Genomic DNA, 27114 nt, shown 5'->3' on the forward strand with positions numbered 1-27114 from the left:
GTTTTTAAATGTTCTTTTTTTTTATTGCTAGAAGTTGGTTTCAGTCCTATTGCAGCTCTGAAATCCTTCAGTGGAGAAACATTGCAATCATTGTAAAAATCATCATTTGGTGTGCTAAGATCATGTTTACAATTAATCAAGAGTGCACAATTCAACAGAATATTAACATTTAACCATCAACTTTACAAATAAAATAAAGACTACAAAGATGTTGCTACTGCAGTATCAACAGTAAAGGAAATATTTACAATGTTTACACCCTAACAAAAAAACAAAACCAAACTCTTCCCCAACAAAATGGTCAATTTAACCATGGACCATGATTATTTATTAAATCTTTACAGTGCAAGGTGGGCCTAGAAACCAGACCTAAGACTAAAGAGTGTCAAGAGAGTTCACAGCTCTGAGTGAGATGCACGCAGTTATACCAACAGGATCTACACCCATGAGAGATCTCCTTCTGGCTACAGACAGAAATGGAATTTGAAATCAACTTTTCTAAAGTGCTCCAATTTCTTTCAGTACAAAAATATAAAAAACTGATTTATAAACATGGCACAAATGTTATGAACCAGAGCTCACACATGCTGTTTGAAGAGGAACGTGCTGATGGAGGATGATGAAGTCGCCAGTGGTTACGAAGATGTTGGGTCTGGTCTCGAAGAGAGAGCAGGGGAAAGGCTTTGCTTTGCCTACAGCACTTGTGTAACCTGGCATGCAGATCTGTTTCCTGGTAAATGTGAGAACTGCTGGGGAAGACAACAAAATCTCCAAACTCCCTTGCATGGGGGGCACAACACACAGGGACTCCACTGAGCAGCACCGGGGAGCCTCAGCTCCCATTCCGCAGAGTTAGAAGTAAAATGAAATAAGTATTTTTAACCCTTTCCTAGTTTAAGTTTCGACTCTCATTGTAAATGCAAATGACAAACACCAAGCTCCATGTATGCAGAATCAACTGACCACTACTCAGAAAGACAAAAATTGCCTGCAAATTATTTAGAATGACTCCTAGCTGTGCAGGAAGGCGAGTACCTGGATGAGCAAGCGTCTCTAGGAACACCAATTCTTCTGCTTCGTGCTGGGGGATGATCAGCGATCTCAATTCGTGGGACATGCCACAGCTACAATCCACAGACAGCACAGTTAAAAACTAGGGAAGCATCCACAACACACACAGGGCAGCTGTGCTCAGCACTAGTGGCCATGGAGGCATCCTCAGCCTGGAACACGGAACCGCCACGTTCCAGATGGGAAGAGGAAGAGGAAGCCTCCTTAACACCAGAGTCAAATTGAAATCAGAACCATAGAAACAGCCTCTACATTGCAACATCACAATATTGAAGGACAAACATGCTGATAATTTTAAGGCTGTGACACCAAGCAAACAGGGCGGCAGTTCAAAGCTCGTGCTGGCATTTCCTCCACACCCCAGCTCAGAAAGAAGCCAAAAGGCACCTGGGAGGTACAGGATTTTGAACTGTCAAATCCTCAGAAATCACTTAAAAGGAAAGTTTTAGCTGAAGTGATCAAAAAGTCCAATAGGAAGGATGTGACTCAGAATCAATAGCAGGTTACTTAGCCCAGGACACAGCAGTACTTTGCAAACTAATTCACCTAGAAGAGTTCTTTTTCTAGGAAGAAGATTTGAGTGAAGAGTCCAAAACCAGTTCACTCAACTGGAGCGATGTGTTAACAATTTCACAGATTCAGTTTTGCACAAGTAAAGAGACCCATGATTCATTTAAAGAAAGTCATATTCATGAAAAGAAAAGAATTCACTTGCTTCCCTCAGCCTTCCATGGACCCCCTGCCCACACTCTGGTAGCGATGAGGTATCACAGCACCCGCTAATGCCAAAACCTTCTCCAGGCTGACCCAAGTGACAGAAGACACCGTCTCTGCTCAGGGTGCAAACAGGTTTCATAAAGGCAGCTGCAGCCAGACACGTGCACTGAGGACAGAGAATGACTTCTAAGGTCATTTCTCAGCTACAGATTGAAGACCCATATTCCAAGGAGCTTCTGGAGTTTGAGCCAACAGCCTGGCCTGTCACAGGCCTGGGTCCATTTGTTAACAGACAAAACTTATTTTAAGCACTGTTGACAAGAAGTATTCCAAAAGTTAAAGTTAAAACATTAAAATAAATGGGACCTCACTGCAGACTTTATTTTCCATGTCACTGTTCTATATTCAAATTTGTCCATTGCACAGAAGAAGAAAGCAGCCAATGAGCTGCTCCAGCACTTCCAACACTCCCTCCCATACTTTTGGACAGGCACAAAATAAACCTAAATAAATGTTTCCAAAAATTGCTTCCAAGCATCCAAACTGACATCCCTTTTTGGCTGAGGTAATTTACTCCACTGATGCAACTTAGCTTTGGGCCAGAAGTCCTAAAAACCTGGTAATTTAAGGCAGTGGGGGCACTGAGTTTTCACTAGGAGTAGCCCAAACCACAGCATGAAGGAGAGAACATCCTCTGCATTCCTGCTGCTTCCAGAGGAAATTACAGGGGGCCAGAGTCTGCACATCACCCAGTGGAAAAATCAGTGCCAGTCCTACAGAGCTGCTGGATCCCACACTGCTGCATGGATCAGGAGTTACACTGATTTTAAGAATTCCCCTCCATTCCAAACGAAATTTTTAGAATGCAAAAACTGAATATGGAGTGGAACTCTGTTCTAATCGCCAAAGACAACACCACCAAATCACCAGTGGAGCAGTCCCCCTCTGTTTCCTGCTGACAATCACTCCAGGTTCTGCAGTGCTGCTGATTTACCAAGCAGTCCTTTGGTATTAAAGCCAAGTGTGCCCAATTTCACTTGTTGGGGTCTGGGGGAGCATCCCCAATCTGGTAAGGAGCCATTCAGTTTGGAGTTTCCTCTCAATGAACTCAGTGCCACTGCCTCAGGTTTGTACCAGCACCACTCAGCTAAGAAAAAGACCCTTAAATCCAAGAACTGGTCCAGCAGGAGTGCTTGTCCCCAAGACCTATTTAGTATTTTGTAGCTTATCTGTCCCCTGACCAGTAAATTTGGGTTTTTCAATTTCTCATCTGAAGGCAATAACCCAAATTATCACCACTTGAAAATATAAACTGCTGTTGTTTTCTGCTGAAAATTGATAGTTTCTTGCACTGTAACTACTGAAATAATTTTAAAACTCTCAAGCAAAGAGAAGTTATGGCCTTAAAGACATCACTAATCACAGGGACAGCTCAGTGATTTCAGGAGACTGGCAAACTCCTCTGGATCCATTTCCAACAGACTGGATGGAGAACTGACCAGGCCTTCCATCCACTGCTGCTAAAATCACTTTAAATCAGTTAAAGGTATTAAAAAAAGCTACTATCAATCATGTCCTGAAAGGTATCCATCCAAGATTCTAAGCTTCGAGATCCTGATTCCTTTAATTCTGTAACAACACCCCTGAACAATCTCTCCTGTGCATCATTATCTGACCAGTCACATTCAACACACACCAGAACACACATACTTGGGTGAGGGTGGGAAAAGAATCTGGGACACAGAGTGAAAAACACAACACAAAATGACTGTGCAAATTACTACAAAGGGAAATAATGCCTTTTTGAGCAGAACACGTAATGTCACCACCATTCCATGATCAAGAACTGACCCATTTCACAAGAGGTATCAAAGCTGGTTTAGCTGAAAGCAGCTAAACACAGGTTTAGCTAAGAGTATTTTTTTATTATAATTATTTTTAATTCTAAAACCAAACAGTTCTTATTCCCTTCATTCCTAACACGATGCTGCAGAGAAGTCTCTACAGTAACAGCAGCTTTGATATCTTCTGGTACTGGGAGTAAAGTCCCAACAAATTAACAGACAAACAAAGGATGCAGAAAACAGGATTAAACAAGACAATAAATTACTGCATTCCAACGCTTCATAGACATGTCTTCAGCAAAGAACAAAATCCAAGTCTCTAAGTTCATTCTGAACCAACTCAGGAGTTTGCCTGGGAATCTGTACTGCTGTCCCCAAGAGGGAGACAGGATCCCAGTGACGCTGGTGGCCAATGAAATGTGCATTCAGTCCAACTCTTATCATCACTGTGAATTCTCACACGTCCAACCCTTCTCCTCCACAAACAGGTGGAGCTCCTGCCCCTTGAAGATGCTGTCAGAAGCTCACCTTACCTTCTCTTCCACTGTACCTGGCCACGGGGCTTGTACCACTGGGTTCACAGTGCCTGGCACACCTGGCTGGGAGAGGACTGGCTTGCTGTCACCTGGTTACCAACACAAAACCCATTACTGACCTGGACCTGGAAAAACAGATTTAAAAATTTGCAGCCATTCTGGGGCCTACTACTAAAACGTTTTACATAAAAATCTGTGTGGTTCAACATCACCGATAACAATTTACAAGGTGGTGCCCATGAACAGTTACATTCTCCAAAAAGAGCACATTACAATAAATGTCAGAATTTTAACATGCTCTGAATTGATATAGTCATGCCATGTGTCAACACATTGGAGAATTTTAAAGCAAATTGTTACTACTGTGCCCTCATTCTGAGCTGCTGGCAAAGAAGCCAGCAAAGCAGGACAGTAATCCTGGTCTGGTCCTTGCTTGTAGTAACTGGGCAGGGATCAGAAGACATCCGTGTCGGGTCTCCATCACGGTGCACACTGGGGCCTGAGTTCTTGAAACAGTGTGTCAGGTGATTCATCTTCAAATGCAAACAATTAGAAGAAAATGACATCTTCTTTGCTGGTATCATCTTGCACATTCAACAGACTGGGCTGAGAGGGCACCAGGGGCTGAACCTGAACGTTATTGGGCTTGAAGAGGGTCGCTGAGGCAGATGAAAGTGCTTCTGGCTGAGCATCTGTAGGGCCATACAGTTCTAGAGGGGAAAAAATGGAAGAAGACATATTCATGACACTGCAGAGAGAGCCTGTGGCACTTCCATGGACAGGCAAGTTGGTCAAGGCATACCTGGCTGGAATGCAGTGGTCTGGCTGCTTGGGAGGGATGGACTCGCTGACCGCCTGCCTCTCAGGACAGCCTCCTCTCGTCCAGCAAGCCTGGGGGGAAGCAGCTGCTTCTGATCAACAGAGGCTGAAGAAAATATTTCATAAATTAGTACTTGAGGCGAGCAGCACTTCACAAATGTCACTGCTTCATGCTGGGGCCACTGTACTGACACCTTTACACACCCAAGAAAGCTGCAAAACCACAAAGAACGGCTCCTACTTAAATTTTCTCTTCAGCTGTTTAAACTATGAATACTTTTCCTTGAGACTTCTAGTTCAGTTACTGGCAGACCCTGACAATCTCAGATTTAAAACCCAGTATCATCAAGCACATCAGAGAGGAAAAAAAAAATATCTTTGTGTGTAGAATTCAAATAGCAAATGGCCATTTGTGCTACTTCTAAGATGCAGAGCTGTGAAGAACTTTTGTCTCTGCTCTCCATCTGTCTCACAGCTGCTCAGCAGCACAGCCCACTGATTCTGGTGTTACAGCCTCCCAGTTTCTTAGCTTCAACAATGAAAGCAGTTCATGAAATAGCTATTCTGGATCTGAAGAACTTCTCTCTTTCAATACACATTCCTTACATGTCACAAAACCCAAATTCAGTACACAGCATTTTGCCTCTGGTACAGAAAGTTTTGTTCCATTTTATTCTAAGATCCACACATGGGCATAACAAGCCCACTAATGCTCACAAGAGAATAGAGACCAATATATTAGTGGTTTATACCTTTCATATAAATTACAGAAAAACACCATTAAGTCAATTTCCACTGCAGAGACCATTATGTAAGAGCTATTAGAAATAAACCGGGGAGATGTGGCATTAGAACTTTATATTACCAGCATTTGTTATGCAGGGTAAGAGGATACAGGCTTCATTTATGTGCAAAACCATAAGCAAGTTTGCAAAAGCACTAAACTTTATGCACGACAGAGACAGATGTTTCTGCAATGTGCCAAAACCACTCCCCTGATCTCTCTCTGTCAGGTTTGGCCCCGAGTCCTCTGTGGCAGTGCAGAGAGATGGACAAGCTTGCCAAGTCTGAATCTGGCACAATGCTAAAAAGATAATTTTGTAACTTAAAATTACAGGCCATTCCCCTAAGCTGGCAGTGGGGCTACTTTAAGTGGTAGAGATAAAATGGTTTTTAGTGTGTCTGTCATTGGCAAAGATCACTCCTCCAGTACCCAGAAGTTAGAAGCAAAAATTACACCAGAACAGGATAACTGCATTTTTACTTGCTTCTATTTGTGACAAAATTAGTCCCTTTCAACTCTACAACACACACAGCATCTCAATTTTGGCCTGGAGATCTCTATTTAATGACTGACTGGTGCTAAGAAAAGCACTGCATTCAATGTCCCTACAACTCTGGACAGACAGCAAGAAAAGGCTAAGCCAGCCTCAAAACATTTTACTCATGCACAACAGCTTCCTTTTTTTTTTTTTTAGGGTTTTGCTCTTTTTCTTTAACACTACAGTTAGACAAGAAGATTTTACATCCAGGTTTACAACCTCTCACCACCATTCTATTGTGTTGGAATACACAACTCTGTTTTCAACATTATCCCTTTGGGTTTTATTTCCAATTCATATAGTATAGACATAGAACTCCTAACAGGATTTTAGGAGGTTAAGAGCTTTTTAACTGCAGCAAACACACTAATAACTTGTAGCATATTAATTTCTGGGTTTCATACAGAGGTTTAACTGCAGGGTTCTGTCTCCCTGTGATCCTGGTGGAGATCAGAAACACATTTAAACTGACTTAAAATCACACATACCTGAACTATCTGTCCTATGAGATGCTTTGTTCTTGCCACCTTTCTCCTTGCTTCCTTTTGTGAAGGTGGCCAGCTTGGTGGGGATCTGCTGCTGGACTGCAGCTGGTTTCTGGATCTGGTTGGTTGCACTCAGGAGATGAATTGGCACTTCGTTCTTCAGGGAGGGCCGGTTCTCCAGGGTGGTGCTGTCCCTGCGGACCAGGTCCGGCCGCTCCAGGTATTCCAGCCCGGCCACCGAGCTCACTCTCACTGAGGATTTGGAGCCAGCTGCAGATGGTTCCACCCCTTCTCCATTGAAGCTGATGGAATGACTGATCATCTGGCTCTGCAAGAGGAAAAAGGCATTCGAAGTCAAATGGGGATTTTCATCCTCTCCAGCACAAGGAGGAGAGACCATCCCCAGCCCCAAGACCTAGTGCAAAGCAAAACAGGGTAGACAAAGCCTAAAGGTTCCTGGGGAACAGAAAGAAGAGCAAGGTATAAGTCCTTGGACACTGAAAAGAACATCAGCAGCTCCAAACTGCTTAACAGTGCACCTAGGAAAGAGCAGACTGCATGGGGTGATGACAGAGCAGAGAGAAAGCAGGACTTTAAGAATGTTTCAATGAACCAATTTAATTAGACCTCCACATTTCTGTTTAAAGCACAAGAAATGTTTTTTGAAATCAACTGTACAAAATGCTGTTGATGTAGCACAGCTTCTGCAATCATTTGCCTACAAGTTCCTGAATTTGAAAACTACTCAGTCAGCCACAATTGAAAACAACTTATTCTCCATTTCTATCTTTTTAAAATATATTCTTATTACCAGACATCTGGGTGGTACTTCACAGACACTGGGAAACTGCCAAGCTCTGATTTCTGTGAGAGCAGCCATCACCAGCTACTTCAGGTGATGGTTTGAGTAGCCCAGCGAAAGGCAGAAACAGGCTGGTGCTGCAGCAAGTGCAACCTTCATCCAGAGGCAAGTGGGTTAACAGGAATAAAACTGAGAAAACCAATCCCTCACCTGGCCCATTTCCGGGGAGAAGGTGCCGGACACTGTGTTCTGCTTCTTCAGCTTCTTTAGCTGATCCAGGCGCTCCCTCTCCTTCTCCACAGCTCTCTGGGCTTCCCGCAGCCTCTCCAGGTCGTGCTGGTAGGCCTCCCTCTGCCTCTCCAGCTCTTCCCTGTCCTGGCTCAGCCTCTCCCGCAGCTGCCGCATCTCCTCCGCGCGCTCCTGCAGCCGCGCTTCCGTGAGTTCAAATTCCCTCTGCTGCCGGCTCCTCTCCCGCTCCAGGCGCTGCTGCTCCAGCTTCAGCTGGCTCTGGAGCTTCTGGACGTTCATCAGCTCTTCCCTCTGCTTTTCAAAGTTCCGCTGCTTCTCCTGCTCCAGCAGCAGATTCCCCCGGGTGGACTGCAGCCGGTACTGCTTCTCCCGGTCTGCCATGGTGGCTCGCTGCACCTCGATGTAGCTGTCCTGCTGAGATATCACAGCCTGGAGGGGATAAAAGTGCAGCATGAGGCACCCAGGTTCAAAAAACATGCACAGCTAAGCAGGAGACAACAGCATCTACCAGGTGAGGCTACAGAGTCTTTTTCTTCCAGAGCATATCTTAATTCCAGCTTGTGCAGCCCATGGTGACTGATACGACATTGAAGATGGCCAAGCAAATAAATTATGTTTATGTGTGTCAAACTGGACATTTCTTGCACCTAGAATTGTTACTCTGAATCTAGCCAGTGAAAATATTGCTGATTACAAGGTAACAGTAAAAACAACTAATTCATACACACTTGTATGAACAATGAGCACAGAGAGCAGATAGAGCTCAAAGCAGGAAAATAATTAAGTGAGCAGGAAAAAGGAAATAATTACTTAAGACAACAGTTCTAACACTTCCTCCAAAATACCAGGCACAGTTTCCTTGAGTCACAGGTCTAAATTCTGTGCTTCACTCCAGCTTTAGGGGGTATTTTCAAGGTAGCTCCTCTCCACACTTGCATAAATTTTATTACATTTAGTGCTTAACAAGTCTCTTGGATAGTACATAGTGGTTTACCTGAAGACTGAAGAGCAACTGCAACAGCGTCTGTATCCTTTGGACAAGCTGAAGAGGAGGAAAAAACATTAGGCACTTGAGCAGAACTCTGTTTTGAGGCTTTAGACTTTTTTTTTATTTTTAGCAGTAAAAATAATGCATGGTATCTGTACAAAAAGACACACAATGGAAGCATGGCCACCACAGTACTCTAGATAGCAAAAGCCAATATGCAGGCACAAGGAATTTCAGTTCATTATCCTTGTGCAGATGTGAATCAGTGCCCAACAAATCTCCCTGGGATTCCACAGAGAGGTCTTCATCATCTTTTCCTCACCTGAACTCTTTAACCATCACTTCCTCCCGTGCCCCAGCACTGAATCACTGCACAGGTACAGACCTCACAGGGATTCAGAGGCAAGTTTGGCCAGTGAGCTGTTAATGTGTTGGGTTCCACAGACATTACAAACACTGATTTTTGGGGGTGGTTTGGTTTGATTTTACATGCTATTATTACACTATGGCTACTTGCCATTGGATTTCTTAATAGCAGAAATAACATACCTGAGACTCTACAGTGGGCTGAACACCACTGCTGTCATCCAGCCTCGTGCCATCGCTCTGTAAGGGAGACAAAACCAACATTTGTGCTAGGGACAATAGCTGGGCACTGGCAGTGCTGCCAGAAAGGGCTGGGATTGCTCCCATGCACTGAGGGACACACATCAAAAATACTGAGTTCATAAGCCAAGATGAACAGCAGTGTGGTGATTAAAGCCTGTGTTAATGGGACAGCATCAAAAGAGCAAATGGAAAACTGAATTATCTTGCCTCTCAAGTGCTGAGCTACCACAAAACATCCTTAATAGAGTCAAGTAATTTTACAGACAAAGCTGCTCCAGTCCAGCCCTGCCAGCTATGACAACTTTAACTTTGTGAGATTTGTTCTGCACCACTATCATGATGAGAAACACAAGGAAAAGCATTTAAATCCCTCATAAGCTCAACATACAGTTTGAGATCCTTCTTCTGCATCAGAAGAGGGGTCATGGAGCTGCACATCTGAACTCAGTGCAGGGCCCCTCCAGTCCCACTGCCTGTGGTCACCACCACTGCTCTTCCTGCCACCTGAAAGAGGAGAGGAGTATGAGGAACTCACACCAGCACAGGGCCTGGGATAACTCAGTGAGTACCAGAAGAAGCAGAAAAATATGCTGACTTTGAACCAAAATGCAACTACATGACTTCTCCATGCTGATCCCAAGTGGAAGATCAGGCAACAATGACACACATGTCTGCTCAAAAAAGTTTAAAAACTTGAGAAGACCGGGTTAAGATAAATAGGGAGGGTAAGTTCAAATTACATTACGCTATTTTAAGTGAAGCAACCACAATGTCTGCATGAAAATAATCAGCTCCCAGAAGTGCAAGTTCATGACATGGAATACTGGTCAGCAGGAATACTGCAGTACCACTGTGAGTGTGGAAGAAGGTATGGGGAGATGGATTCCCTCCTGTAAAAAGTACATGACAGCTGTATGGAGCCTTTCAGAGACATCAGAAAGTGCTCTAGAGATTAACCACCAGTGAAATAAGGGCCATTCACTTTTTCAATTAATGCATGAAGCAAAAATGGAGATAAATAGTATCTGGTCTTTCCTCTTATTTCATTAATTAACTAATAAATCATCTGTGCCAAAAGGACAATTTATATTACCTAAGGATTCAGCAAACCTCTAGTGACTGTGCAGATACAAAGTGAAAAAAAGTGTTCTTGTCATAATGAAAGCAGACAGCTGAATTCAAATTTTCCAGGTTTTCAGGTCAAGCTTATTTTTTTTTTTAACAAAATTAAAGTTCTGTGTGGAACTGTGGCAATTATAAAGAATGGGTTACAGTAATGCCCTTAGCATAACACTGAGAGCCCTACTCTGCTCTCTAGTGTTGGTATGAGGAGCAAAAGATCCAACATGCTGGAGATTTGCTCTGATCTTCCTTTTTAGAGCCTGGTGAAGCTTCCTTATATGAGAGCCTCAATTTCTTGTTCTTATTCTCTGTACAGTAACCACAGTAAAAAGGTCAGAAGAATGCTGAGTGTTCCCTTTCTTACTTTTACTTGAAATTGAGGGACTACTGTCATATCCTCCAAAGGTCTCTGCTCTCCGGGGGAGTCCTGAGCCATCCTCAGGCTGACAGGATGCACTGCCAAAGTGAGTGAAGATAAAGTCCTGGAGATTTTCAGCTGGGGAAGAGGAGAACATGTCATGTAAACAGCCTTGTCTATGCAGCAATACAAGTTATCGTGCTAATGAGTCCTGTAAGTTCAGGCAGTCTGAGATGTCTTCCAGTACAGATGAATTTTCCTTTGTGAGTAGCTCTGCATGACAGGCTCTTCATATGAACATGAGCTCTTCCTTAATTGCCAGTTAAGATTATCAAACCTTGAGTGTTTGTTTTTTCTTTACTTTTTAAAATAGATACTATGTTTGGGCTTATTTTCTTTCTAAACATACTATCTTTAGACAGGCTGTTTTTAATAGATAATCCTCCTATAATATTACATTTCAGGACTGTGTGGTATTAGAGCACACTGTTACCCTTTCTGAACAGATTCATCCTAAGATTCCACTGGTTGATCCTTAAAAATAAAACAATCCAAGCTGTGCAGGTCTTCTACCTAAACCCACAAATGCACTTCACCTTTCTTGCAGACTGGTTCTGAGAACGAGGAAGTTTGAACCGTGTTACATAAAAGCATTATGTTATTACAGGATGATTTTCAGGGCCTGTACTTAGATCCTGGGTGCTTAACCCCACCCCAGCACCTGAGTGAATGCCCACACATTCCCACATTCCATTCACCTTCAGTCACTGCAGACTTCAGAATCGCCTCTCCTTGCAGATTCTCTGAGATATCCCCCCGAAGAAGCAGCCTGGCTCGGGATCCTTGGGAATGGTCTTCAAAGCCATTCACCTCAGACATTTCCAGATAGATCTGTTGCTTCTCAGTGAGACTTTGCAGAATCAGGTCATCTTTCATGTTCAAACGCTCTGAAGGAAGAAACAAATTCAGTCCTGCCTTCCTTGTCACTGTCACAGAACTGTGTTCAATTTGGGAGATTATCATTCATTTTATGGCCAGAGCATCAAACGCAGAGATATAATTAACAGTTAAGGAGAGAACTTATGGAGCAGACAAAGCTTACTAGACTTCTTTAGCCACTATTTCTACAGAATCTTACACCACCTTGAAAGACATATGAAGGAGAAACTTGATCATATCTTGATAAAGAATTAGACAGCCATAAATCACAAATAATGCTGAGAAGCAGCTTGTAGAATATATAACTAAGTCATTACCTTGAAAATCTTTTAACTTTGCAGCTCTTGCTTCAGCCTGCCTCCTCTCTGCTTCAGGTTCATTAAATGTTCCTCCTTCCTCATCAGGACAGCTGTCCAAAGGGAAAGACAGATTTATGTTTGATTTGCACGTGAGACAATTTAAAACCATCTCAGGATTCAACTTGAAGCTTTTGCCTCAGTTGTGGTTTATCCTGGTTGTCAATTTTCCTCCCTTTTCCAAAGCACTGTTGCATTCGACATCAGTGAGCCCTTTTTTTTTAATAAAAGCAGAATAAGGTCTTTGACTAGTTTATATTTCATCTTTATCAGTGTTTTTTTCCCAATGAACACAAACAGAATTGCACACTGAAAACTTTCTTACAAAGAAAGTTTGTGGAGAGTCAAATGGATTTTAAAGATAAATTTACACCTGTGAATAGAAGACAAGCAAGAAATCAGGCTCCTGCTTTTCCCCCTCCCTTACCTCTCCACAGCCCTGCGGATGTGTGCCATCCAGGAATTCCTCTCCTCTTTGGAGCTGGTGTGAATTTCATACATTTCTGGTCCTTTTAAGGAAGCGCTAATTAAGAACATTGCCTTTTCCTCATTAGCTACCTCTCTCACAATCAATTTTTGCAGTGAGATAACTGGTGGCTTAGAGTCCTGTAAAATAAAATACAGTACATCAGATGTTTTCTTTAGGAATTGTGTTTCCTAGCTGCCTCCTCTTCCTGTTTATCCAGAGCCACCAGGAGCTGTAACATCATGAAATAACTCTGACCTTTTCACATGACACTTCTGATGCTGTCATTTGATCAATGAAAACATGGAATTAAGAATGTACATGTCAGAAACAAGAGGTCTTGACACCTGATTGAACAGCAAAGCCTGTGTCAATTTAAAGATTCTCACTGAGTCCCAGAAGCCAAGAACAGGCTCAAAAAATTTTGCTCAAAAGGAGGCAACCCCAAAATTTGAAAAAGAAAACAAAAACCTTAATGACGCATTGTGAACTGAAAGGAGAGAACAGGAGGAAGTGTTAGGGGTTTTAAGTTGGCTCCAAAAGAAATAAAACAGAGGTGCTGATAAAAAAAATGACATCAGGTGACAAGTAGTGTATTGTATAATGAGGATTAACTGGATTAGCTGTCAGCCTTTGTAGTGAAAACACACTTACAGGAGGGATATTAGTTACTAAAAACCTGTCTAGGTTTCCTACAGCACAGCTCCAACTTATGCAGCCTAGAAAGTTCCTTCCCAGGATGAAGCAGCTCTTTGTGACTGCTGAACCCTCACAGAATAATCTAGAGCCATGATAAGAGAACTGAAGTGTGAAGCAAACACCAGGAACACCAGCTTCTGCCAGCTTCTCTGAGCAGCTGTACTGCAATTCCAGCCGCAAACAGAGGTCACTGGAAAAACAGAATCACTGAGCAGATCCATTTGCTCCCTCACTTGATTTATTTATGGAGAACTGATATTAAATTTCAAATGAACTGTACACATACAGAGATGCAAAAAAAAATGGTCAGACTCTAAGTGTAGAGCACGTTTCCAGAGGGAAAAAAATCCACCACACAGCACCCTGTTCAGTGCATTAGGAGCAGGGTAATTGAAAAGCAGTTGTTTGTACAGCCCTGAGGTCACAAAAATAGCTTTTGCCATTAGAATTCAGCTCTAATGTTAATGTCTTGAAAAAAAAAATACATCCAAGAAAACAATTACATAAAAGAGTTTCTCTGCTACAGGTTCTACAACAGCCATCAGTGAACTAGATCAGGACAAAATGTACAAATTAACTTCTCTGAGGACACCTGTGGAAATGCCCTAGAAAAGCAAGTGAATTCACTGAATGTTCTGGAATGCTGCAGTAGTAACATCTGCATTTAGTGCTCATTCCATGTATTTCAGGAAAGTTCTCTGCCCCTAGTAAATCTCAGGGCACTATGACCACAGTTCCCATGGCCCTGAGATGGCAGATTCTTTCCCTGCACGCTAAACAGAAGCAGGATTTATTTATTTGCAAGTGTTTTTCAAAGCAAAGTTCTAGCATATGCAATGTCCATGACATTGTGTACAAAATCTCAGCCTAACACAGTTCAGTGAAAAGGAAAGTCACAGCACAAGAAGAGAAACAGTGAAAACCATGGAAGATGAGGCAGCTACAACTGGCCAATGCAAGGAAATACTGTTTTGCACTGGGAGAGTGGAGAAAGGATTCAACAAGTACCAAAACTGCTTCAGAAAAAGTGATTCCATAATACTTGGTTGGTTTATCCACTTAATTTTCTTCCTGAATCTCCTATAACAAGTATCTAACATCCCTAACTGTGTTTCTTCTGTAGGTACTGTATTCATAAATGCTCTAAGTGCATGTATTAAATAAAGAGAACAATACCTACCACAGATGCAAACGTGTATTTTTGGTCCTTTTCTTGTAAAAGCAACAGTACATCAGTGAGCAGGACTGCCAGAATATCTACAGTAACAAAAGAGACAAAAAAAGGAAAGAAAGTCGTATTTCAAAGAAGAAAGACCAGTCCAGACCCAAAAATCACTTAACTTATATTTCCTGTAGGCCAGGGAATAGCATGTCACCATTTGCAATACTGGGTCTGCCTTCCACTTGGGCTGTCCCCAGCCAGGCTGCACCATGCAGAAGCAGCTGATTTAACCAGTGCTCATTTAAAGCTTGAGAACACCCACACACACATCCTACACATGGACTCCAGCACTCCAGAGGAACACATCTCTCTCAACAGCAGATTCTTCTGGAACTGCAGCCATTCAGGGTCCCACCTACTCCCGGCTGCACTCTCTGTGCCACTGAAGCTTCTCCTTGAACACCTGAGCAATGAAGCTGCTCAAATATTCCCTGATGGCCACTGCTTTGATTTTCTGGCAAATGCAGAATTAAGTGTCATGCGGCTGACATGACACAGGTTTTGCAAAGTGTGAAGCAGAGCTCGCACAAGATAATGCCTTCCCACAGGAGACAAAAGTCAGGATGACTCAAAGCTTTGTCATCCATCTGAAGACTTCCCTCTTGAATTGGGAAGCAGACCAGCCAGATAATAAGCAAACAGCATAAGGAACTTATCATGCACCATTACAGAGATGCTTATTGGACAAGCCAAGAATAGAACAAGTGCTATTTCCTCCAATATCCTATTAAACAAGCAGGTTATTGTCATCTTATTTTATACCCAATCGATCAGTAATAAACAGTTACTAAAAAAAAAACCCAACATAAATCTTGTTTCCCAGTTGTGTTTTTGCCCGTGCTGGTGCTGTACCTTTGAGCCTCCCTGATGCAGCTTTCCAGTACAGCATCCCATCCAGGAGGAGCCGCCTCTGGCCCATGTCATCCTTCCGGAACAAAAGCCCATTCTTGCATTTCCCAGATGATTTCAGCTCCATTTTGTGCATGATCTCCTTGAGTCGCTGCCCCTTCTCACACTCATTTACCATGGCATCTACATGGGTGATGGTGTCCTTAATTAAACCAAGGGCCTGGGTCAGATCTTCGTAATCTCTAGTTCCAGCTAAGGGAAAAGAGAAGCAGTCAGCCACATTTTCAACTCTGGAATACAAGACATGAGACATCCAAGTGTATTTTAGCATAAGGGCTCCATACTGGACGCCTAACAGTATTTTCTAAGAAAAAGAAAATATTTTAAAATTTTATTATTTAAATTTTTATTTTATTTTATTATAAAATTTTATTTTATTAAACATTTTGTTTATTTAAAAATAAAATATAATAACCTAAAGCTCTGAAAAGCAAATGAACCAACAGGTTTAACTACTATGGGTTTGTGGCTGCAGACTTTAAATGCTTCTCTTCTCCTCTGAGGAGAGGCGAGGAGAATTGGGATTGTCCAGCCTGGAGAAGAGAAATTTCAGAGTGAGCTAAGTGTGGCCTGAAGGGAGCCTACAGGAAAGATGGAGAGAGACTATTTAACAAGGGCCTGGAGTGACAGGACAAGGGGGATTGGCTTTAAGCTGAAAAAGGGCACGGTTAGATGGGATATTGGGAAGAAATTCCCCACTGTGAGGGTGGGGAGGCCCTGGCACAGGGTGCCCAGAGAAGCTGTGGCTGCCCCTCAGCCCCTGAAGTGTCCAAGGTTGGATAGGCTTGGAACAACCTGGCACAGTGGAAGGTGTCCCTGCCCATGGCACGGGGTAGAATGAGATGAACTTCAAGGTCTCTTCTAACCTAAACCATTCTGTGATTCTCTTGACTCTCTGAGGTGAGACTGATCTGGCATCATCAGCCAACAGAGAAGTGAGAAAGCAGGCAACAGCCTGTCTGAGGTAAGAACATGCATGGCAGAAAAAGGACCAACAGACCACTGTGAGGCTCCCAGGAACCATCCCACCTTCTGTGTTCTGAATGATCCGCTCCACCAGGACTGGGTATTTGGTGATGCGCTGGGTGACCAGGAGGATGCACTCCTGAACACCCAACCTCCTCACGATGGAACAGTTCCCAATTTTCTAGAGAACAAGAGAAACTCGTCACACCCACTGTGCATTGTACTCTTCCAGCTCCCTCTCCCTTCACATGCCTTCTGCCACAAAACACTTCTGCACATAAGACACAGCACCATGAAATTAGTTGCACTCTTCTACTAAAGCAAAACTCCTGATAGCATTCAAAAAATTGCCTTTATTACTGGAAAATATCTTAGGTACTGTTTTCAACTACTGTTAACTAAATGTGGAGTCAATCAGGGAAACTTCCAAATCTGAACTGACTGCCTATTGCTAACTGATCACACTTTATAACAGGGTCAGACCTTAAATACATAGAAAAGCTCTGTGGTTTTAAAACCAGATCCAACCACCTACCAGTCAAATTAGATCAATAACAAAGGAATTAAGTGTTTCTTTTACCACTGTATGCTCCCCAATAGCCTGACCCACAGAAACACATTCCTGTTTAGGAATGGAGGACTGTAAAGCACCAGTTAATCTGACTGCAGGTACAGCACACAGCTGGAGAACACAGTACCAAGATCTTTCTCTACAAGGACTGAAGCTACATGTTTTAAAACTCTGGTCACTTATTTAGTTCCTTGGAAGTGAAGGGCTCCCACTTTAAAGGCGCCTGGCTAAGATGAGCTGTAAGTACAGAGCTAAGCTGGAAAGTTCACACAGTATCACTTACTGGTGACTGGAAAATGAGAATATTTAGGCCTCTGCAAAGCCACCTGAGATTCAGGTTACAGCTTCCACTTGGGCCGTGTCTCTTAAGCCCTTCCTATTGACTGCACGTTAGAGTGTGCAGTAAACCACCCTGGAGCCAATCTTCTGGGTTTGGAAAGATGATGGCGTGAGCAAAACCTGACTAAGAGTCCATGCTTTTTCTACAGCAGCTCATCAACAGCATTTATCATTGATTTAATTTATTAACAAACCAATTTATCCTGATGGCCACACAGCAGGACAGAGCCCTGAATTGAACAAATAGTCTATTACCCAGTCCTGGGTGCTCTCAAGAGCCTGCCTCAAAGGTAACACTTGCTAATTGTGGTTTTGTCTCCAAGTAGCTCAGAAGATCTAAAATACAAGAAGCTCACAACCCACCAAATGATGAGAATATGCCTCTAACCCTGCTCATTCACATTTGAGGGATCATCAAGTACAAAACAAACCCCAAAGCAGAGAAGTATATTTTGCATAGTCAGAATAGGAGACTTCTGGTTACTGTTTACCTTTATTAAGTTTTGGAACTTCTTATTGCTTTGGAGCAGGTCTTTGTAATGGCTAACAGCTTCATTGTGTCCACAACAGAACACACCATATTTTTCTTTCATTCTCTCCCCATTTTCACCTGAAAACTAATTGGAAATAGAAGAATGAAAGACACGAATCATTCAGAGTAAACCTACCTCCACCATAAACTCCAGGTTTAAGACAGTTTCTAAAACATTTCTCCTGTGTTTCAATTTCTTCTGTACCAGAAATGAGAGATTTATGCAGTGTGACATGTGAGGGCTTGGAATACCACAAGATAACCAAATATTAAATGATGGTTTTAATTATGAGAATGGTTGTAATTATGAGAATTTTTAAAAAGGATTTCTGGATCTCTGCACTTAAAAAGTCTGTGAACTGTAAAAGTTGAAGGGCAAAAGAAAAAAAAAGGTCATGGTATATTACAGAAATTGCTGCATCCACTCCATGCCAGAATGGTGCTAAAGCTGCCATGAGTTCAAAGATCCTGACTGCACTTTTAAAAGATCAAAATGAAGAAGTTTGGCTTTATCTGAAAGAGAGCCAAGTTTGGAATGGACACTAGGAAAATGTTACCTTACTCTTGGAATAGATGAAAAATGGAACCACACAAGTCACATATCCCACAAGGTGTATATGTGCATGCCCAAAGAACATTTAATGACCATTTCATGTTACTTGTGACTAGATATATTCCTGGGAATCATGCTCCCACATTAACTGGGAAGAGAACCATAAACCCAGGATGAAATCAATCTTTGCATCACATAACTTTACCCTCACAGGTAGCTTTTTAGAAGCTTTATAGTGTCAACATCATTGGTAGGATTTAATTCACACCTGTTTTACCAAGAGGTCTCCAATGTTCTGTATTATATAATTTCTGTCACTGCCTTCTTCCAAGGATTCCTTTCGTCTCTCCTTCAGCTGGAGCAGGAATTGCCCGTGCATCTCCAGCAGCTCATCCACACAGGGAAAGAGCTTGTTGATGACTGCATTTGAGAATTGCAGCTCCTCTCTCATGGCTTTGGAGTACACCTTCAGCATTATTTTCAATGTCCTAACATGGTGCATTTCAGTCTGCATTAGTTCTGGGCAAGTGAAATACAGAAATAAAATCAAAAGTCATTTATATGCTGTGCAGTGAGATATAAGAGCAGGCTCTGAAAGCCACAATCAACTTTTTCACTACAGTCTTTGCATCACTCATGAAGCTCCTAAATTTGCCTTGCTAATGTCCCAATGCAGCAGTGACTGACCCTACTTATTTAAGGACATCTCCCAGTGACAGTTGAGCTGTTCCCTAATTGTACAGCTGGGCTTTGCTGCTTACAGAGCCCTGCTGAAACCCATGGGATGCTTAAAGGCATTCACACAAGGAATTACATACATTAATGCAGGTAACAGACTGGAAAACTTTCCCTCAGTTTTAGTTTTCAAACACGAGTCAAAATGGGAACCAACAAAAATTATTTCTCCTTTGTTTCACAACAGTGGCACTATGAAATAGAAGAAGTTTTAAGAATAACAAATACTCTTACCATAAATGACATCTTGTCTTTTTATAACGTCTTTCCTTTGCTTTTTTGCATAAGGCTGTTCCACTGCAACACTCCAAGACTCTGCCTCAAACTCATGAGCATCTGTTTCTATTTCACTCCGGAGGGACACAGAATATGCATCTAGACCAAAAGCACATTCAATTTCAATTATTATTAAACTGTTTCTCACCATATCCCTGTTTACCATCAGTAACAACAACAAGAGGAAAAAACACCTCAATGCTGCTTTCAAACCCGTGGGAGAAGTTGCATAACAATCCTGAAAAGCACAGAAATTCCATACCTTCCAGAAAAATGGAGTCTGCTGTTGAAGGTGCAAGCGAGATAACATCATCTGAAGTCTGCTTAAATTTTACAAAGCCTGAATCCCCTTCATCCATGTCTCCTGAAATTAGCCTAAATGGCCAAAGAAATTAGACCAGAACAATTAAAAAAAAAAATCCAACTTCTTTAACAAGCATCTTCCCTAAACTACAGTGCAATTATCTTACAATAAATAAATAAAAGATATCACTGCACTCTTTAAACAAATTAATTAAATCAATTTAGCAACTCCAACACTGAAATACTGCAGTTTAATTAGAGCAGCATGAGCAAAGCTTGTAACTTCTGGTATGACAGTTTACAAGGACATCACCTGGTGACAAGCCACAGCCAGTTCAGAGTACAAAGGGCACTTTCACTGGGAAGGGAGTATAACTGGGGCACATCAAAAGTAAATAGCTACTTAAATCAGCAGATAGCCTTGAGTTTGCCTACTATTTTAATGAAGGTATTCAGCAATTTAAAACACTATTGCCTCCTACACCAGTCAGCACCAGCCCAACCTAGAATAGCTGAACTCAGATGAGATTACTGAATTTCACAGCAGTTCTCAAGACAAATACATCCATGAAAACCATAATCTAGACAGAAACACTCAAATACTGCACTATTTTACACAATATCTTTTGTGACACAGGACAGAGGGACTAAAGAAAAAAAAAAAGGAAAAAAAAAAGCATTTGTCAGGGAAAAAACTTTCAGAATTAAAAGCTCAATAAAACTCCTTTGAGCTTGGAAAAAAGACACAAGTTCTCATTTTTCTTTTCACACTGGTGAGGTGGGGGGCATCTGAAGCCAAGTGGATTAGAAGAGAAGCATTTTACTCACCCAAATTTATTAACAGCTCCAGCAGTGTTCAGTGAAGGCTGGGGATGTCCTCTTTGGGCGATAGTCATCCCGAGGTTCCGGGACAGTGCTGGGGTGCCATCCGCTCCCAGGAGAAGACTTCGGGGCTGCTCCTTCAGAGAAGTGGCTAAAGAGGCAAAAATGGAATTGGTACTCAGAAAATGAGGCGTGCACTGCAGCTCGCCTGCTCTCAGCCCTCGCTCGGAATGCGGACGGAGAACTGACAGGATCTTGGATGTCAGGAGCTCATTGTCCAAAAAAACATTCTCATTCCATTTTCTTGAAAAGGAACCACAAAAAGACAGCTCGGGGTGAGCTGGAATCGCATTGCTTCTGCCGCTGCTTTTTGAATTTGTATTCCCCATGCTCACCACTGGCTGCCCTCAGACCTGGCACAGTAAAGTGGCCCCAGAGATGCTCTGTTTTTATACTACCTGTGATCCTTCTAGAAATGTAAAGCTGCCACTTAACTTACTGTATTGGCTAAATCAGCAGGTCTGAAGTGCAGGAAATTGGTCCCTACTGTGCCCATTTAGTGTGGAAATTGCAAAGTATCTTCTCCTTTAGTAAAACACCAGAACCTACACACAATTATTCACACCCCACCGTATAAGGGCACAGAACATTTCATGGCAAACAAGAAAAATCAGAGATCACAGGAAAAAAACCCACAAGTACTTTGCAATCCTTACTGCTCACAGCAATTTATATCTGCATGCACACACACTGCACATAATAGATACCTGAGCTAAATTTAATTTTAATACTGCAGCTTTTTAATGCTTTTTAAATCTAGACAGACTGTGAACTGGAAAGATATTTGAAACTTTAATCACTATTACACAATATGTGGAAGCCTGTAATAGACTTATAAAAAATGGATATAATTATTTAGTACTAATGTCTGTAATAAATGATAAGGAACGGGAGACAAAATACATCCTTTTAAAAAAAGGAACTTCAGGGAAGTCAAAGATGAAGACTCAGCCAGACAATCTTTAGAATTGATCCCTGACAAGGGCTGTAGTGCCCTTTTTCAAAGAGCTTTTAAGGACATGGGAGTGGGATCTCAAGGATCCCTGAACCCAGGGCTCTGTTTCTGCAGGGACAGACCCAGCTCCTCTCCCAGTCCCATGTCCAGGAAGCTGCTCCAGGACCAGGGGCTGCTGCTGCAGCAGTTCAAGGGGGTCTCCAGTTCCCAGATAAGGCTTTTCTAGTAAAAACACTCGTGTCCACCCAGCCCTAAAAGTTCCCCTTTTTCAGCCTGCCCTCCTTAGTGTACCTTCACTAATAATTCTCTCTCCCACTTCTGCCTTCTCAGTGAAGCACAGTTAAATCAAGGTATTTGTGGTTCTTGTCATGAAACTGGTTTTTCCACATTTTTTCATATCCCTGCTCTATACCTGCTTGTCTCTCATTTCATCTTCACTGACAGAAGAATTGTTTTGGGGCTGCAGGGGAGATCTCATCAATGACATTTAATAGAAATTACATCACATCTTCTCCTGCTGGAAATACTTTTCCCAAAACCAGTTTGGGTTTGAAACCTCCTGGCTACACACACAGTACATTGTCAGTCTACACCAAACTGGGTAAACCGAGTCCTTTCCATCCTCTCCAAGCCCCAAAAGGAGACTAATTAAATGTCTGAAAGATTTGCCCAGTCAGATTTCTTAAACAAAAGCTTAATAACCAATGTCCCTATGTTTCGATTTGGGGAAGTATTGAAATTGTTTGCCACCAAGTTCTCTTTCTGTGCTCCACAAGCCAGGAACATAAAGTTCTGTTACACAAGGATAGGCCAGAACTAAAAATCTCCAGAGGCAAAACAAGGGGACAGGGATGGGGACACACAACACAGTTTATACCTCTCTGAAAAATTAATTTTTCTTTTACATTGAGACAATATCTTTGGGGTTTTTTGCTGGGCAATGCAGTCTGCAGGGCTATGCTGTGGCTAGCAACATACAATGCCCAGGCTATTAGCTGTTCCTTTAATTTCCAGCTTCTGCTTTTGACTAAGGAGAATGAGTACTGTCTGCCTAGCAGAGCCTGCACAGCCCACAAGCCATTTTCTGAGTTCAATTAGCACTGTCTGCACACTGCTGTGCCCCACATCGATCGCTGCTCCCCTCACACAGACCAGCCCTACAGACAACTTCTCCCATTTTCATTAGCCCTTGCTTCCTATTTTAGTCTCTGCACTTTCTCCTAAATGCACAGACCCATTCTGGGTAATGCAAGCAGCCACTTATCTCCTCATAACAATTATCCCCTGTGCTGCCTCTTGGGAAGAATCATTTAATGAAGAGGACACCTTGCAATGCAAATGGTACCTGAAAACACCTGAAACACCCAGAGTGATGCTCAGACATCCAAGTCAGCTGTGTTTGACACTCACCTGCTCTGTTAATGCACCCCTTGTAACATCTTGTAAAATTAAAATGCTATTTAATACACTTGTGACTGGGATGGTCTTTTTCCAGGAGCAAAAAGATATTTCAAAGTCTATGCTGCAGTACAGATGCTCTTTCTTCTTGGTTTTTTTTTCCTCACAGATCCTTTTTCCTCATTTTGTTTCAACAAAGATTTATGTTTAGACCATTAGTGCTAGCTTGTCTTAGAGATTTCTAGCAACCACTAGCTGCAGGCAAGTTTTAAATAGACAATTATGAAAATCTGATGTAAAACAAAGTTCACAGTTCTAGTCTTTTCAGAGGCCAGAGAATAGACAATCAATGAAAAACGAGCTTATTGATCCCTTTTCACCATGATATTTTGAGGTTACACAGCAAGAAGATATAAAGAAAAATAAAAAGATAAAAAGATAAAAACACACAGGAGATTGCTAGGAGCCTCTAAGCCATTCCCAATAGAAAAAAAAATGAAACCATCTTATTAAAAGAGACCTTCTCTATACTTCAATAACACACCGTGTATAGCCTTTAAAACATATTAAAGAAAAAAAAATGCAATTGAACAGATAAGCCTTGAGCACAGAAATCATTCTTTAGTACAAACCTGGGGAAATGCACTGGGGCGAACTTTGTGGAGATCCAGAAGGTCTGTGCTGCAAATCTTTCTGCTATAGGAAAAAATACAATATTCTTACACATCCAGACCAAACTTTCAGTCCAAAATGAATCATATTTTTCCTATCCTATAGCATTAATTGTAAGTGAAGATGTTCACTGAGAACATAAAAGATTTAACACAATAACAGCTTTGATTTTTTCATGTGTCAGACGAATGACATAAGAGACATTAAGTCTTTGTATTAAATTCCACAAAGTATAAATCAGGCTGAAATAGAACCAAAACTGAAACTACAGCTGAATTGAAGCTATGATAATTAATTTATGAGATAAAAGCAACCCCTTCACGTTGACAGTCTTCACTTTGCTGTAGTTTAGTTCCTAGTAATACTGACTAAACTAATCCAGCTACTCTGAACCAAAATTCAGGCTGTCCATTTCAAATTGCATCTTTGGTAATCTTTGCTAAACTTCATCCTTCTTGCAACACTAGGACATTAAAAACCATTGAGATACAAGTCATCAAAGAGTCAAAGAAATTAAACAAATAAATAATACAGGCTGTAACAAATGGCTTTTGGGGAGCTTCCCTTTGGGGTTCCCATTTCTGACTGAATTCTTCACCCCATTTTGTGCCACCACTCCCTCTCGGCTCTCTGCAGGAGTGGTTTCTCAGGGCTGATTCAACCATGAAGCTCTGGGTGGTGGTGAAGAGTGGAAATGAAAGCATCAGAGCAAGTGAATTTTTCAGTTGAAAAGGAAAATTCACAATGCCCTGAGATGTTTAAAATTATATATCAAAACCCCCACAAGAACATTTCTGCCCCCAGAAGAGTTACATTCTATATCACCAATGGCTGAACACACTTCCTCTAACCTCTAATTGCTCAGGTCTGAGCTGCTCTGCTCTCTCTTTTCCCCCCTCACAGTACTCCCTAATCTGCTATCAGTCTCTGAAATCATCAGCACTTGCAGGTTAAAACAAACTAAAACTCCCTCAAGTATTATTAGTTATAAGGAGGAGGAAATGATTTTCAAAACCAATACCAGAACAAAAAAAACCCAACAGATAGACATCTATGTGAAACAACCTGTGACCTTACATGCAATCACAGGCACCATGGTGACAGAGAGAAAAAAAAAAAGAGCATAGCAAGACCAAGTTCATCACAGTTCCCAAATGAAACCACTTATTCTGCATTTTCCAGCTTAGAAATAAAATGCAACTGTTACAACCAAATTCCCTTCCACCCCTCATGCTCGTCCATCAGTTCTGAGATGGCACAACATTCAAAGGTACCATATAATTCAATTATATTCCTCAAAAAGTTTGAGCACTCTTAGGGTTAGTCACAGTTCTGGGACACAGGCTAAGGAATTCACAGTACAGCAATAAAATGTTTCACTTTATTTTCCCTCCACACATTACCATTAATTACTACAACAACAACTTAATAACTACTTCATGCCTCAAAGACGTAGGGCAAGATTCTGTACTGCAAATTAAACCACTTGCATAAATTAAACTTACCATGTCAAGCCTTGTTATTATAAAAGAAGAACAAATGTTAAAGCCCACCTTGGGTCTGATGCTGCTGCATTCAGTCAGCAAACTCTTGCAGTTCTTGTGGACATTCACTGCACAATCTGAAATGCACACACACACAAAAAAATCTTAATTATTCTTCTTTCCTGTCTAGGAAAAGGAATAAAGGCACACAAAGGATCTTAATTTTGGAAGAGGTGCAGAGTAAGCTCAGGTGTTGTGGCAAGCATCCTTGTTGTGCATGTTCTGGTCTTGATTTTATACCAAACCCTGAAGTTTTTTCAGTAAGACTGCACCACTGAGTGCAATTCACACATGCAAGAACCAAGAGCCACTCTGGAATGCACGAGCAGTTTTCTGCCCAACCTCCACTCGGTGGAGCACAGCTTTCCTCATCTTTGCAAAGGCCATTACCATGTCTCTCCATCCAAAATTGATACCAATCAAGGAGGCAGCAATTCTTTGGCTCCACAGGAATAGCTGCCTTTCTGCATGGACTATTGCTGGGAGCTGCAGTAACTACAGTAAATTAAAGATCAAAACACTCTCCAGAATTATCAGAGCATTACCAGCACCACAGCATTACCACCCTTCCAGCTGCACAAAGGAATTGTTCCCAGATACAGGAACCAAAGCAGTCCTCTCACTCAAAAGCCATAAAACTATTACTAGTGTAATAAGATCCAATCTCCTTTTTTTTCTTTCCTCCTGATAACTACTTATTGAGAAAACAGGAAGGGGAACTGATAGTGCCAAATATTTTCTGCAGCCTTTCTGCCCATCTATAAAACAAGATCCTTCATCAAAAGCAAAGCAGGACACCAACAACTCAGTAAAGGACACTGGGATTTCCCTTTTGCCAGACATGCCTGTTAAAAGAGAAATAGAACAAAACTGGAAAGATGAACACCATATCTGCTAGAGAAAAGCCAGTTTATGTTTAAAGCACAGAGGAAAAACTATTTAAGGTCCCTTCAGAACCACCCCTGCCTGGCGCCAGGACTGGATCTGCTTTAAGGCTCCTGGCTAAGCTAGAGAGATGCTCACTTGTGTTTTCCATAATTTCAGCAAAAGCCAGAGAACAGGTCCAAAATACTTTCTTGGCTTTAAACACAAATAAATTAATAAAAACAAGACCGAGAGAAAGACTGAGTGCACAGATCTGCAAGATGCTCACATGTTACACAACTTCCCCAAGTGTGAGAAATGAACTGCAGAGTTCTGCTCCCAAGTGCCTGCCACACGAAAAAAAAAAACCTCCACAAAAACTACCACCTCCCACAACTTCTCTTATTTGGGATATTCCTACTGCTACCACACCCCACGCCACAAACCAAAAGGCACCACATCTGATTTCAAATGTATGTGCCTCTGCAAATGCACGAGAAAAATCTATCGAAATTATCACTTATTAAAACTGTGTGGAGAATAACAAATATATTCATTATTTCAGCAATGGGAAGGCCTCCACCTACCACAAGGGAATGAGGAGCTTGTAAAAAGACATGCCTCAACAACAAACAAGTAGTTGACAATGGAAATCCCTTTTCTCCTGAGACAAAGAAACGAACTGTAGGACAAAAATCACTGCACAAAAGGAAATAGAGAAAATTCTCCATGACGTCAGGCTGGGTTGGCTTCAAGTGGTGCTCACAGATGGGTTCCCTTCAGGGCAGCCCCATGGATACCCAATGTTCCTACAGCCAATGTCTTCCCACACAGTCCTGAAATCCATGTAACTCATCTAGAATTCTGTAATATAGTCATCTAGAAATATCAAATTTCAACTAGATATTCATATTCCCCAACATTTACCCATTTTCAGTGATTGCATTCAGTAATTCTTTTCCTATCAATGATTAGTAGGACCAATTCCACTTGAAAAGTTTAGGTTCCTTG

At 41.8% G+C, this 27114-nt stretch overlaps 1 protein-coding gene across 1 annotated transcript in view; it reads right to left on the bottom strand.

Annotated features, from left to right (window-relative positions):
- Window positions 1–27114, bottom strand: part of ARHGEF18 (Rho/Rac guanine nucleotide exchange factor 18) — a 48755-nt gene continuing 21641 nt past the window's right edge. Inside the window, exons 11-31 of the mRNA XM_053965795.1 lie at window positions 25249–25316; window positions 23656–23719; window positions 20617–20761; window positions 19748–19860; window positions 19444–19584; window positions 18743–18993; window positions 17881–18006; window positions 16543–16660; window positions 15457–15705; window positions 14563–14639; window positions 12645–12823; window positions 12179–12270; window positions 11681–11869; window positions 10929–11060; window positions 9831–9946; window positions 9383–9439; window positions 8840–8887; window positions 7807–8274; window positions 6798–7122; window positions 4971–5093; window positions 1–4878 (exon numbers count right to left, since the gene is read on the bottom strand). Coding sequence (XP_053821770.1) covers window positions 4718–4878; window positions 4971–5093; window positions 6798–7122; window positions 7807–8274; window positions 8840–8887; window positions 9383–9439; window positions 9831–9946; window positions 10929–11060; window positions 11681–11869; window positions 12179–12270; window positions 12645–12823; window positions 14563–14639; window positions 15457–15705; window positions 16543–16660; window positions 17881–18006; window positions 18743–18993; window positions 19444–19584; window positions 19748–19860; window positions 20617–20761; window positions 23656–23719; window positions 25249–25316 — 3242 coding nt within the window. The 3' untranslated portion in view covers window positions 1–4717. The remainder of the gene's footprint in view (window positions 4879–4970; window positions 5094–6797; window positions 7123–7806; window positions 8275–8839; window positions 8888–9382; window positions 9440–9830; window positions 9947–10928; window positions 11061–11680; window positions 11870–12178; window positions 12271–12644; window positions 12824–14562; window positions 14640–15456; window positions 15706–16542; window positions 16661–17880; window positions 18007–18742; window positions 18994–19443; window positions 19585–19747; window positions 19861–20616; window positions 20762–23655; window positions 23720–25248; window positions 25317–27114) is intronic.

The sequence above is a fragment of the Vidua chalybeata genome, chromosome 27 (assembly GCF_026979565.1).
Source record: "Vidua chalybeata isolate OUT-0048 chromosome 27, bVidCha1 merged haplotype, whole genome shotgun sequence".
Classification (NCBI taxonomy): domain Eukaryota; kingdom Metazoa; phylum Chordata; class Aves; order Passeriformes; family Viduidae; genus Vidua; species Vidua chalybeata.